This window comes from Euprymna scolopes, chromosome 43, assembly GCF_053919585.1.
Source record: "Euprymna scolopes isolate OS-2025 chromosome 43, ASM5391958v1, whole genome shotgun sequence".
Taxonomy (NCBI): Eukaryota; Metazoa; Mollusca; class Cephalopoda; order Sepiida; family Sepiolidae; genus Euprymna; species Euprymna scolopes.
In genome coordinates this window covers 8,548,425-8,562,642 of record NC_136524.1, presented here as the reverse complement: position 1 = coordinate 8,562,642, position 14,218 = coordinate 8,548,425, and the positions used below count along the sequence as shown (strand labels likewise).

The 14,218-nt window shown below is 33.5% G+C and overlaps 1 protein-coding gene across 3 annotated transcripts in view; it reads right to left on the bottom strand.

Annotated features, from left to right (window-relative positions):
* Window positions 1–1,797: 1,797 nt before the first annotated feature.
* The window catches only part of LOC145268166 (spermidine synthase-like), a 71,655-nt gene continuing 59,234 nt past the window's right edge, over window positions 1,798–14,218 (bottom strand). For all 3 annotated transcript variants that reach the window (XM_080123376.1, XM_080123377.1, XM_080123378.1), the window contains exons 7-9: window positions 12,262–12,404; window positions 7,605–7,727; window positions 1,798–2,252 (exon numbers count right to left, since the gene is read on the bottom strand). In XM_080123376.1, the coding sequence (XP_079979502.1) occupies window positions 2,238–2,252; window positions 7,605–7,727; window positions 12,262–12,404 (281 nt within the window). In that variant the 3' untranslated portion in view covers window positions 1,798–2,237. The remainder of the gene's footprint in view (window positions 2,253–7,604; window positions 7,728–12,261; window positions 12,405–14,218) is intronic.

Genomic DNA, 14,218 nt, shown 5'->3' with positions numbered 1-14,218 from the left:
AAACATTTAAAATATTAATTTATTCTTTTTCTAAACATTTAAAATATTAATTTATTCTTTTTCTAAACATTTAAAATATTAATTTATTCTTTTTCTAAACATTTAAAATATTAATTTATTCTTTTTCTAAACATTTAAAATATTAATTTATTCTTTTTCTAGACATTTAAAATAATAATTTATTCTTTTTCTAAACATTTAAAATATTAATTTATTCTTTTTCTAAACATTTAAAATATTAATTTATTCTTTTTCTAAACATTTAAAATATTAATTTATTCTTTTTCTAAACATTTAAAATAATAATTTATTCTTTTTCTAAACATTTAAAATATTAATTTATTCTTTTTCTAAACATTTAAAATATTAATTTATTCTTTTTCTAAACATTTAAAATATTAATTTATTCTTTTTCTAAACATTTAAAATAATAATTTATTCTTTTTCTAAACATTTAAAATAATAATTTATTCTTTTTCTAAACATTTAAAATATTAATTTATTCTTTTTCTAAACATTTAAAATATTAATTTATTCTTTTTCTAAACATTTAAAATAATAATTTATTCTTTTTCTAAACATTTAAAATATTAATTTATTCTTTTTCTAAAGATTTAAAATATTAATTTATTCTTTTTCTAAACATTTAAAATATTAATTTATTCTTTTTCTAAACATTTAAAATAATAATTTATTCTTTTTCTAAACATTTAAAATATTAATTTATTCTTTTTCTAAACATTTAAAATATTAATTTATTCTTTTTCTAAACATTTAAAATTTTAATTTATTCTTTGTCCATCTTGTATTCTAACACCCTATCACAGACATGCCACGAATCTGGAATGAAAACCATAATTGTTTTTCACATTGTGAAGAACCAAATAAAAAAATTTTGGTGCCCAGCACAGTGATGTCTAAGCTGAAAAAGAAAAAAAAAAATAGAATCACTTCCCACTTTTCTGATTTCAAATTGAAGAAAACCAAAAAGATGAATGCTAAATATATATGGAGAGTAGTTTGGTTTCTTTCCAACAGAAAGACAGCTGGTTGTCCTTGACACAGAAACCATCCAAGAGGTCAATCAATTTAAATATCTTGGCTCCATCATCGCTGCAACAGATCAGAGGGTAAAAGATATCCACAACTGTATCAGCAATGTTTGTCTTGCCTTCTGTTGACTGCGATTGCAGCTCTAGTCCTGGAAAGAGATAAAGCTCAATACAGAGGTCAGGATCTACCAGGCCTCAGTCTGCACTATTCTACTTTACGGCTGCGAAACCTAGCCCATGCATGCAAATGACCTTTGCAAGCTGGAAGTGTTTGACAATCATTGCCTACGTCACAGTCTGCGTATTCACTGGCAACAATTCATGGGCATGCTGCAAGATATGCTTCCTTCAACAATCCTTCATTGCCAGACGTCTTCATTGGTTCAGCCATGCACTTCATCGAAACCCATGTGACCCTATTAGTGAAGCCATCGACTAAGCACCACCACCAGGCTAGAAGAAGCGCCGTGGTGGCAAACTCAAAACCTGGCTCAGAATGGTGCAACAAAATGCTGAAATAATCCCTGACCCCCGCCTCTACAAGCTCCAACGATGGAACCATAAATGGCTTATGCTCATAATGGAAACAGCCTTGGACCGCCGCGCATGCTTGGCCATTATATGGGATTCGGTGAACTTGTTTGATGGAACTGGCTCTCTAGGGTGAACGTCGCCACAAATACAAGTATATATAGAAAAATGAGTAAAAAAATTAGCAACAAAGGAGGAAAAAAAAGAGCAAAAAGACTATTTGAAACATTTATTATGTATAGTAAATACAAGTTTGTGTAGCTTTTTTTCTTAGCGATTTTAGTTAAAAGTGATAATTTTATCCTTGTAACTAATTATTGTAAACACACACAAATGTATATGGTAAAAAAAATTGCTTTGTTTTTTTTTTGATCATTCAAAATTTCCATTGGAAATAGGAAGAAATAATTGCATATCTTTATAAAAAAAGAACAATTTCAATAGAATGCTGAAATTGAAGTTAGATATCATGAAACACAACATGATTTATACAAAGAGTTTAATAAGTCACCTCAAGAGAATATTCAACTTATTCTAACAATGAATTTTTAAAAAATCAATGATTTTGTTTGGTTCAAAACAGAAATAAAATGATTTCATCCAATTGTTGTTGGTTGAGTGTTTTGATTGAAACCATTGATAAGCAGTGTTGTATTAGATTTCCAGTGCCTGATGAAAAGAAAAAAAAAATGGGTAGATAAATATTTTTAAATAAATAAATACAGTAAAATATTCAGTGTCATTTTCAAAAACATCACAAATTGATCAAGTAGATCAAATTTTACAATTAAAAATTTTAATTATTTTAAATACAAACAAAATCTCTGTAGTTGAATTGAATTGTAGCCATTGAATTTTGGTCTTCTTGCTTCCTCAGAAAATTTGGTTTTTTTAATTTAAAAAAAAACCCTACTAAATCAATTTACATGATATTTGGAATATGACATCATTCTGTGGTGAGTATGTACATAAAGATTTTTTTTTCTTTTATTTATAACTAAGTGCAACCTATAATATAAATCTCACCTGTCTGTTTAAATGTATATATGTCTCGCAAAAACTTTCGACTAAGGCGACGAATCCTGACAAGATCTGTATCATTTTGAAGCTCGACGTCTGGGACGACAAATATCGAAAAATTGGCCAAAAACATTAATGCCTTCACCCTAAACTCGGTCGTTTTGCACAAGGAGGGGTCGATTTATTTTTCGCCGACATTTTAGTAAGTCATCGTCACCGTTGGATTGACTTCATTTAATTTCAACGCTTTTGACCTCCAGTCGCGTCATGGAGACATTGGCTAAGATGTCAGATTTTCTTTCACTTTCTTTTCCATCTTCGCAGCACGAGTTCCAGCTTGCCTGTCTACTACAACTTTTTTTTTTTTTTTTTTTTTGCTCAACACACACCACCAAACACGCGGGCTAGTCTATAAATATAAAAGGCAAAATGTTTGGTTGGTTGGTTGGTTGGTTGGGGGGGGGGGATAGGTTAGCTTGGTTTGGGATGGTGGAACAATCACTTAGAACTTCTTATATACCCTGTAGATCATAATATGTACGAATTGCAAACGTGCGTCGCAGCTACATTTATTTACATCGAGTTTTACACAATTCTTGCTGTTTCGGCCCCTCTTGCGTTGATTCAACTTTTTCGTATAAAAGTGAGACTAGTGAAAGTAAGGTGCGGTCCTCGGCCTACGGTCCGGTAGCATCCAGAAAGCAATAGATGTTTGGTTAATGTCGGTTTTAACCCTCATATCAGACAATTGCTTTTATTTGGACACTCCCCTAATAAACGGGGGAGCTGGTTTTCCCCAACATGTTGGTGAAACAAAACCAGGCAAAGTTGGGTAAAAAACACAAATTCAAAAGAACTATCCCGCAGTAAAATTAAGTGCGGATTTGACCTCATTAAACACACACTTAAAAACTGTCTCACAGAATAGCGTGATGTTTGACCTCAATTTGAATTCATTCACTTTTTAATCGCAAGATTTAACGTCTTACATTGCTGCCATCACCCTAGCACAGGTGTATGTTGTCAACCTATTGGCCTAAAGGCTCCAGGTTCGAGCCTACCTGCTATCGACCCCCCCACCCCCTTTTTATCTTTTACACCTACAAAAGATTTTTATTTCCCCATTTTTAACAATCAGTATTTTTGTTTTATTTTTTAAAAGTTTAACAGTTTTTTTATATTTAAACAGGGTTAAGTTTCCTTTTTGTTCTGCTTTACACCCCCCTCCCCAAACACACGGGCAACGTCGGGTACTCACGCTAGTTCTAAACAAGCACCAAATATTTAACATAAAAAAGAATTCCAATTAAAGAATTTGTCAGGATAACTGCAAAATTTGTAATCCTACCATCCTTTTATAAGTAATCTTTTTTTTTTTAATTTTTAAATTTGCATCCTAAAATTTATAACGGTTGTATTTTTTTCTTATTGTTTTTACTTCAATTATTTAAACTGTTCACACCTGACCTCAACCCTAACCCGCTCCCATTCAGTTTCGCTAAAGTTCAACCAAATTCTTGATGTTTTGACTTCTCATTCATAAACAAATAAATCAGACAAAAAAAAAGTCCACTTTTACAATTAAACTTTTGCATGTTACAGGTGCAGCAAGTTCATAAATAAAAAGCAGATTTCGATCAGAAAGCCAAGAGTTCACATCTGTAGGAAAGCTCTAGAAAAAGTCCACTTTTACCTCAAATATATTTAAAACCCCCACCTGACCTTGTGTCTAACTCCCTCTGTAAGGTCAGGTGTGGGTTGACGAAAGTGTTTTTCTGGAACTGGATTCGAATTTGGAATACCCAAGATTCCAGTCCCTGTCTGTCACCATTTAGCCACCCTAACCCCAAAACATATTCAATCATGCCTTTTCTATTTACAGGTTTTCCAAAAGTAGATTTATTCAATGTCTATCAATTGAAGGAATTTTGCTTCTTCAAAAGTGAAATTACTCCATTTAAATGAAACAAATATTTCTGTATAGCTCATTTGCCATAAACAAAACAACTCTATATGATGAGTGGCTGGTTACTTTTAATGCATCTAAAACCAAGCTTCTCTCTTTACATCATCAACATTCTAATTCACATTTGTCATCAATTGAAATGAATGGCTCTCGTCTTCAGGAGGCCTCAAGTTTTGACAAGCTTCTGGGCTTGATCATTACTCCTGATCTTAAATGGAACACGTATATCAAATCTGTTGCCAAGGCCGCTGGAAAAATGGTGGGATCTTTCTATCGATCCAGTAGATATCTCACTGCTGATGCTATTCTCTACCTATATAAGAGCCAGGTACGTCCAAGGATGGAATACTGTTGCCACATCTGGGCAGGAGCTGCTAGAAAGGACTTGTCCTGCCTTGATAGAGTTCAAAATAGACTTCATAGCCTCGTAGGAGATGTCCTTTTCTCTTCGCTGCAACCTCTATCTCACAGAAGAGATGTTGCGAGTTTGTCTCTGATGTATCGTTATTTTCATGGAAAGTGTTCAACTGAGCTTCAATCTATGGTCCCCCCTCGCCAAACTTTCACAAGAAACACTCGTCTAGCTGTAAACACTATCAATAATTTCCCCCACTCTTTATCTGTGCCTAAACCTAAACGTAGATTCCATGAACAAAGCTTCTTTCTTAGAACTGCACGCCTGTGGAATTGTCTTCCGTTTTCCTGCTTTCCGGCTGACTACAATATGGTTGTGTTTAAGTCTAAAGTAAATAAGTTCTTGATGAGCCGTTCCATATAAGTTATTAAATTTACCAAATTTTCATTACTAATGATTACTATATTGACCAAATTCTACTGTACACTCTTTAACCCTTATCCTTGAGTGGCCTCTGGGTCTTGATAATGTGGTGATGCCTTTGTAAAAAAAAAAAAAAAAATATATATATATATATATAAAAAAAAATTTAAAAAAAAAAAGAAAAAAAAAGAAAAAGAGTTTCCACTTATCAAGGCCAAGAGGTTAAAGAGGGTTACAGAGTGTACAGTAGACAATTAGACAATAAAGTAATTGTTAGTAATGGAAATTCGGTAAATTTGTTAACTTATATGGAACGGCTCATCAAAAACTTGTTTATGTTAGACTTGAAGACAACCATATTGTAGTCAGCTGGAAGTCAGGAAAACAAAAGACAATTCCATAAGTGTGCAGTTCTAAGAAAGAAGCTTTGTTCATGGAATCTACGTTTAGGTGTAGGCACAGATAAAGAGTGGGGGAAATTATTGATAGTGTTTTCTGCTAGACGGGTGTTTCTTGTGAAAGTTTGGCAAGGGGGGACCAGTCAAGCACTTGTCATATAAATAACGATAAAGCAGAGGAAAATAACGATAAAGCAGAGACAAACAGGAAGAGAAAAGGACATAACCCTCGAAATAAGAAAAATGCTATGGCAAATAAAAGTGAAGCATGCAAAGTGAATGAGGCATAAAAAAAACCCGACTAAGTTCAGCATCCTCCCCACCCACATCTAGCCCCAAAAGTCCCCAGAGGTCATCAAATCCTGATGAAAATGAACAAATGGTGCAATTTTAAGCCTTAACATATGTAAATTTGAGTTCTGCCCCATGCAAAAAAAAAAAAAAAAAAGAAATACCCAAGTTCATTATTCTCCCCTCCCCATTTAACCCCAAAAGTCCCCAAGACCTTAACATATGTAAATTTGAGTTCAGCACCATGCAAAACTGCCAAATAGACATACACAGAAAATTTTGGACAAATATGGTAAAATAGTCCAAAAAATGGAGTGTTCTGAAAAGTTGTAACTAACCGATTTCTATATAATTTTTTTGTCTATACTTCGCAATAACTCTTGGTTGTACCCCAAGGGTTCTTTTAGAGCTAATAAAGCTCTAAAAGAACCCTTGGGGTACAACCAAGAGTTATTGTGAAGTATAGACAAAAAAATTATATAGAAATCGGTTAGTTACAACTTTTCAGAAAGTTTTATAAAAATTCAAGGCATTAATTTTTTTAAATAAGCACAAGTGTCAATTTTAGCCATTTTTAACTGGAGTTTTCACGGAAAATCAGTTTGTTACTTTTTTACTCATATTATGTTTAATGTTTGTGCAAAGTTTCAAAAAATTTCAAGGCGCAGTTATTGAGAAAAGTGCAGACAGACGAATGGACAAGTGTGAATTGTTGGGGGACCAAAAACATCATTTTAAACGAAATAAACCATTATAAAAATGATTAGTCAAAAGAAAACAAATCACAATTACATAACCCTCGAAATAAGAAAAATGCTACGGCAAATAAAAATCTTTTAACCCTGATAAAATGTTAACACTTTTTTTTTCTGTGATAAAAAAATCGAAATCAAGAAATTGCTATTTAAAATTATAAAACAACCCATATATATAAAAAAACAAAAAAACCACCGTTAAACTGTGTACTCTAACGTGGAAACTATAGCTTACGACGCAACCTCCTAATCCAAAATAACGTTGGAAATTCTGTTAATTAAACAAATTCAAAAAATAATGTTTGACTGCACATGCGCAGTTTTCAAAAGGCACAATTTTTTACATCCTCCTTTGATTTAAAAGTTTATTACAAAATTACAAAATAATTGACCTTTTTTTTTCTAATTCTCATTTATTATTTGACCAAGATATCGCGCTTTCAGATGGTACTGGTCTCAACCCAGTCAGACGCGTGTCGAAAGTTTTTGACATACATACATACATACAAACACAAACAGACAGTTGAGATTTATATAATAGATTTTTGGAGGCCATAGGTGTTGAGTTTATGTAAGAGTAAGTGGTGATTGACCGTCAAAGGCTTTGGCAAAGTTTTTAAAAAAAGTCCATCATAATCATAAATCATTTTTCCATTATAAATAAATTTTTAAGACGTGCAAGATGTAAGTAAATAGTTATTCTGGCTGAAATTAATTCTTATACATTCTTTAACAGAATAAAGGAAAAACCAACATATCACGTCTCCAGTACACACACACACACACATATATATATACATAAACAAAACTTACTTTTCGAGCAAACTGAGGCAACACAAACGCAGCCTTATGAATGGGTGTGTTGTAATATTTCAGTTCCATAGACTCAAGTTCGCTGTCTGACAAAGTCCTGACTGGCTCAGAAAAGTTCCTTACCTTAAAAAAATAAATAAAAAGTTGTCATTTATGGCTTTATTGCAGAGACATGAGTGATTGATCAATTTATTTATTTTATGACAATCATTCTGGATTATTTAATGTCAATCCTATTTATTTTGGTAAAAAGGATTTGTATTTGAAGTTGTCATTTTTTCTATAAAAGTGAGACAATGCCTATTAACAACCTATATACTCAACAAATATTTTATCTACAGACTTGAAATTTGGTATATAGGGTATTCAGGCATGTATAAAATATTTTAATTACTTTTCAGCCCCAACAAAAGAGCTGCTAAGGGGTCAAAATTGGGGTTATCGGATTTTTATCTGTCAACTGTTTCATGACTGTGCATGCATGAATTATTTACATGAAGCTTCCTTATGTTAAGAATAAGTAGGTTTGAAAAGACTTTTTCAAGATTATAGCAACCAGTGTAGACATCTGCTATTCCTCAGTAGTGTTTGAATCATCTGCTGATAAGTCCCAGGAAAGTATTTACTGTTTTCGCTAATGAATGACAAAAATGTGTGTTCTTTTACAGGGTTTGTTTATCCTCACGTTAATTAAATGGTGAAAAATTTCATGATTTTCATTGATTTTCTTTCTTAGATCCATTATTATTTTTGACTACATTTCCTTGTGTCATTCAGTCTTCTTCAGGTGTATTATTTGTCTTTCATGTAGTTAAATATGAAGTTAAGTTACTAGTATATTTTGTATGTTAAAATTTATAGCAACAAACTAATTATTGTGATGCTAATTGTTAATGCTCAAATAAACCTAATAAAATGACCAGTTCACCAGATTTAAGAAATACACAACTAATCAACAGCATTATTACCTTAGGGATAGGTTAGGTGATGGCTGTAATTGCAAGTTTAATTCTATTAAGGTAAACCTAGGATAGGTTAAGTCTCTCAAACTGTTACCAGTTCTAACATCAGGACATCTCCCTTCAAGATCTTCCAGAGAGGTGTATGTATGTTTAAGTGACTTATGTTTTATAGAGATGAGTGCTGAACCCATGTCCTTATTCATTTGTTATCAGCTTTATAGAGGAGAACATTAGGCTTCCACCTAATCCTCATTCTTCTTTGTTATCATAAAAACAGAGCATCGATCAGATGAATATGTCAGGCCAGATCAGGTGTGGAATATCAATTCTGATATTTTTTTGGCAAAGATGAATAGATTAAAGTTTGATGAACTCCTGACAATCAGTTTGGTCATTGTAAAAAGAGTGACTTTTAGATAAAAAAATGCAGAGACCTTGCGATGGAAAGCTGTAATAAAATTGGATGAATCTAGAAAACTTGGATGTAAACAATTATAAAAGATCTTGAGAATGGAATTTGAATGGAATACATCTTCAAAACTGGCATTTAATGAAAATATAAACCAAATAAAAAAAAAAAGTGGAGACCGAATAAAATTTTTTTGGGAAAAATGGAAGAAAAAAGAAGAAAGAAAAAAAGTTTTGTAGACCTTTTCTTAAAACAAAGTGATCATACATGCAGGTTTTTAAAAAAAAAAAAAAGAGATGCTAGTTTAATCAATTATAACGAAAATGTCTTATAATTATGTTTTAATTATAAAATATTATAATTGATTAAACTAGCTTCTCTTTTCTAAAAAAGATCATGCATGTCTGGTCGTTTTGTTTTAAAAAACAGTTTCAAAAACTTTTTTCTTGTTTTCTTTTCTCTTCTATTTTTTTATCTGGTATTCATATTCATTAAATGACTGGCCTCAAATAAGACCAGGTCACTTGTCTGACAATGTCTTAAGACTGAAACAGTAAATTCATCGTCGCAACTTATGGTAATTTTGCTTACCTAAATTGAACATAATAATATCTTGATCTTTTTAATTGAACACTATTAACAACAGTGTCGAAATTCAATGGTTTTTACTTTTGGATATTTTTAACCTTTATATATATATATATATATATATATGAGAGAGAGAGAGAGAGAGGGGGAGAGGGAGATAGAGGGGGAGAGGAAGAGAGAAGGAGAGACAGGGAGTCTTGGAAGTTTTTTAACTTTTGAAACTATACAAAAAAAAACTTATTTAATTTTTATTTTTTATCATTCGTTAGAAAACTATTTAGTCAGTAAATCATTTAATCACCTGCAATCACTGCATCAACTTGCTCTCTCGAATTCACTATAGTACTAATGTTAATTTAAAGGATCATCAGTTGTTTACCATGAAACACTGTTTTGGGAATTTAAAATCAAAACAGTATATTAAATCATGGCTCCCCAGCAGTGTTGATCAAACACCACCTCCCTTAATTTTAAGAAAAAATGTAACAGATATTAGATCTAGTTTCCTATTCTTAATTAATTTGGCTAACCTATTCATGTTATAAAAATGAATTCCTTACCTGTGAAATTCATCTGTTTCCAAATTCAAAATGGATAGTTTTTTAATTTACGAGTCTTGTATTTATAAGATTAGGATTAATCCATTTGACTGCTTATCACCTCCTACTATGATTAGTAAGTTATATATTTACATTCTCATTTATTGAAAATTAAAAATATATAAAAGGTTACAAATATTTATACATAGACCAACAACTTGCAGGCCACAAATTTTGCTGAGGTCGTCCGTGATGATAGTTCCTATTTACAATGCCTCCCCATGGGACAGAGTTAGACACCAGGGTCATTTTTTAACGTGGAGAAAAGGAACAAAAATAAAAATTGTCGTAGTTGTGAAGGATTTCTCCTCCACTGGCAGAGAACAAGAAATCGAAGTGTAGTATCTGAAGAACAGATGGTATTTATTTGCTCCCCCACCGAGCAAATTAGGCACAAGGCCGATTTTTAATGTGAGGAGTGAAGGGAGGGGGAAGAGAAAAAGGGGACCAGCTCCCGAGAGGTGGGAAATGGGAGCTGGTTAATGGTCAAGCATGTGGGGTTGCCCCCACATCTGGTCTTTGCTAGTCATAGCTTGCAGCATCTGTCGGAACAGATACTACACTTTGAGATATTAAATCTTTTATTCATGTTAAAAAATACAGTCAAAATTAACGATGAACAAAAAACTTAGGCACATGGCCAACTCAAAAGGGGGGATTTTGGGGGTCGTTGGTCATCCTTGTCACTCCAGAACTAAACAAAGTCAAAAGTTTCTCCCAGCTAGTATCTTCTTTCACCATAATACCGCATTCACCCTTTCATATTGGGGGACGTCCTAGTAACTCCCAATTTTTAAAACATTTTTTATTGACGTGTAAAAACAAAAAAGATAACAATAAAATGGTACAATAATTCATTTGTGTCGAGGGCGGGGGAAGAAAAAAACAAAAGGTGATTAGTAGGACCCTCCCAACCCCGTCTAGTTGATAGACTGCCCGTTCCACTAGGTTTGTAAAAGGAACCTCGCTTCTGCGGGTCAGTCTCTAGGTGGGGATGCCCTACACTTTGATCTTGTCCCGAAGGCCAAGTAGTTGATGATAGTTGCCCAAGTTTTCAGCTGCCTGGGCACGAGAGAAATACTTGACCAATTCTCCTGCTTGCCAATGACTAACATGGTCAAGCCATTGAAGACACCAGTGCAACAATGGAGAGGACAGCAGCTGCGGATTGTTATTAACGTAAGCTGGTTGTTAACACTAGCTGAGTATGACGGCAGAGCAGGATACGAGGAGAATCGGTGTTAAATATTTCAAAGCCTCGTAGGTTAACAACTTTCATCGGTTAGGTTTCAAAGTTGTAGGGAATGATGGTCCATATATAATTTTTTTTAGAAATCGCTCTGGGGAAAAAAAATGAATAATAATAATCATCAAATACTCCCCCCCCCCCACGACACACAAACCCTTTTTACATGCACTTGTATAACTATTAAATAAGCAGAGAAAAGGATATTGTACATGTATACATTTTCTTAAAAAATAAAAATAAATAATTTAAATAACCACCTCCCATGATGTTACATAACTATTAAACATTTCCCTTTGGTACACTTGCATTCAGAGAACACGTAGATTTACTAGTATATACAAAGATCAATTAGAAGGAGGGGGTTAGGAAGTAAAGTAGAGGGGAGGGGGGCGTCAGTTAGGGTTAGGATTAGGAAATGAGGCAGAGGGGGATGTCAGTTAGGGTTAGGAAATGAGAAGGAAGGGGATGTCAGAAATTCGGCAGAGGTGGGGGGGGGTGACAGTTAGGGTTAGGAAATGAAGAGGAAGAGGATGTCTGTTAGGATTAGGAAATGAGGCAGAGGGGGATGTTAGTTAGGGTTAGGAAATGAGGAGGAAGGGAATGTCAGAAATTCGGCAGAGGTGGGGGGGGGTGACAGTTAGGGTTAGGAAATGAAGAGGAAGAGGATGTCAGTTAGAATTAGGAAATGAGGCAGAGGGGGATGTCAGTTAGGGTTAGGAAATGAGGAGGAAGGGGATGTCAGAAATTCGGCAGAGGTGGGGGGGGTGACAGTTAGGGTTAGGAAATGAAGAGGAAAAGGATGTCCATTAGAATTAGGAAATGAGGCAGAGGGGGGAGGGTGTTTACTTACTGTATTACTGCACAAGATGAATCCAATCTGCCCTCCTGCATATGTTGGTATGGTTGTGTATGCATAAGAAACCATTGGGAATACTGTGCGGCAAGTTTTCAAGACACGTTGGATTAAATCTTTGTCTAACCAGAGACATTCACCTGATTAGATTAAAGAGAAATAAATTAAATGCAGACACCAGAATAAATGTAAATCTATATATATATAAAAGCGAAAATGTGTGTATGTATGTGTATGTTTGTGTGTCTGCTAAAAATTTTCGACAGACACAACAAAAATTCACAAACTAGGTATCATATTGAAGCTCCATTCTTCGCTCAAAAAATATCGAAAAATTGGCCAAAAACGTTCATTTTTACACCCCGAAATCAACAATTTTTGAGGGGGGGGGGAGAACAAAAACGGTCCTCTCGACCGGTTCTATGCATGCACCAGATGACGTCATGATGATTTACTTTAAATAGTTGAAAAACTGAACAAATTTCAAGTACATCGTGTTAGGTCAGTTGATTAGCGTGTTGGTTCATTATCTAAACGTTTTGGGTTCGAATCGTGGTGTGAGATCTCTTTTTTTTTTTTCCATTTTTTAAATTTAAATATTGAACCAGTATTATTTAAGCCATTTTTCACGTAATGTTCGTTTTTTTCTTTTTTTTACTTTGCTTAACCACCCCCGACCACGCACCCAAAAACACCAGGGTACCCACCGATTTTTTTAAATTTTAATATCGAAACAGGCTTATTTAAGCCATTTTTCACATGCTCGTTTTCTGTTTTCATCGTTCGTTTGCCTTATGTTAGGTTTTTTTTTTGTGTTTTTTTTTTCCCCCACTTAAGTGTTAACGTTGTTTTCTTTTTTTACTTTGCTTATAACAAACAAACCTGGTCATTGACGTCGTCGTCGTAACACTCGACGACTTCCGGGCGCACACCTGTCAATTTCATTCTTACTTAAATAAATTCAAACATCTTTCACTAACTCATTCTGGCAGGCCGATTTTATTTTCAAACTTTGCCTCAGGACTTCAGGTTCAATCCTACCCCCTACCCCACCCACCCGGTTTCTTTTTTATTTAAAACCACACACACACCTACAAACACCCAGGCAACGCCGGGTACCCCCGCTAGTATTTCATAAACAAAAGATAAAATGGGGAAAGAAGAGATGTAAAATACAAGAATTGATATCAACAGAAGAAAAGAAGAACGTTACAAAAGATCCTCTGAAGGCAACTCAAGGATAAGGATTAATGAGTGCACGGTGGTTACTGACACAACAGCATAGTGTTTGTTAGTGGTAGAAATTTGGGTAGAATTTGATTATTTAAGGAGATGATTTAACAAAAACTTGTTTACATTGAACTTGAAAGCGACCATGTTATAGTCAGCTGAAATACAGGCCAGTGGCACAGAGTTCCACAAACAGTTCTAGGAAAGCAACTTCATGTATGGAATGTGCGTTTAGGTGAAGACACAGATAGAAAGTGGGGGAAATTTTTGATAATGGTTGTAGTTAAACAAATTTTTTTTTTTTGGTGTTAATTTGATGGTGGAAGCACCATAGATTTCTCGAATTTTAGATCTTTTATTTAACACCAACAGATTTATTTATTATCCTTTATTGGCAAAAAATAAAGCATCGAAAGATATAAATATGCCATGGAAATTCTGTGGTGACTTTCTTCATCTACATATAAAATTTATTGTTTATTTCTTTTGAAATAAGTGTCTGCCATGACTAATAAAAAAAAAAATTTTTTTTTTAATGGAAATGACTTGTGTAAAAATATTTTATTACTATCAGTTAAATATTCCTCCAATAAATAAAAGATATATGGCATTTATATTTATTGACATTTGTGACAATTTAAATTATTCAAATATTCCTTACTTAGGGTGTATTTGCTTGTAGAAATAAATGTTAGATAAGTGTTTTAGTTTTATTTAACGCTGT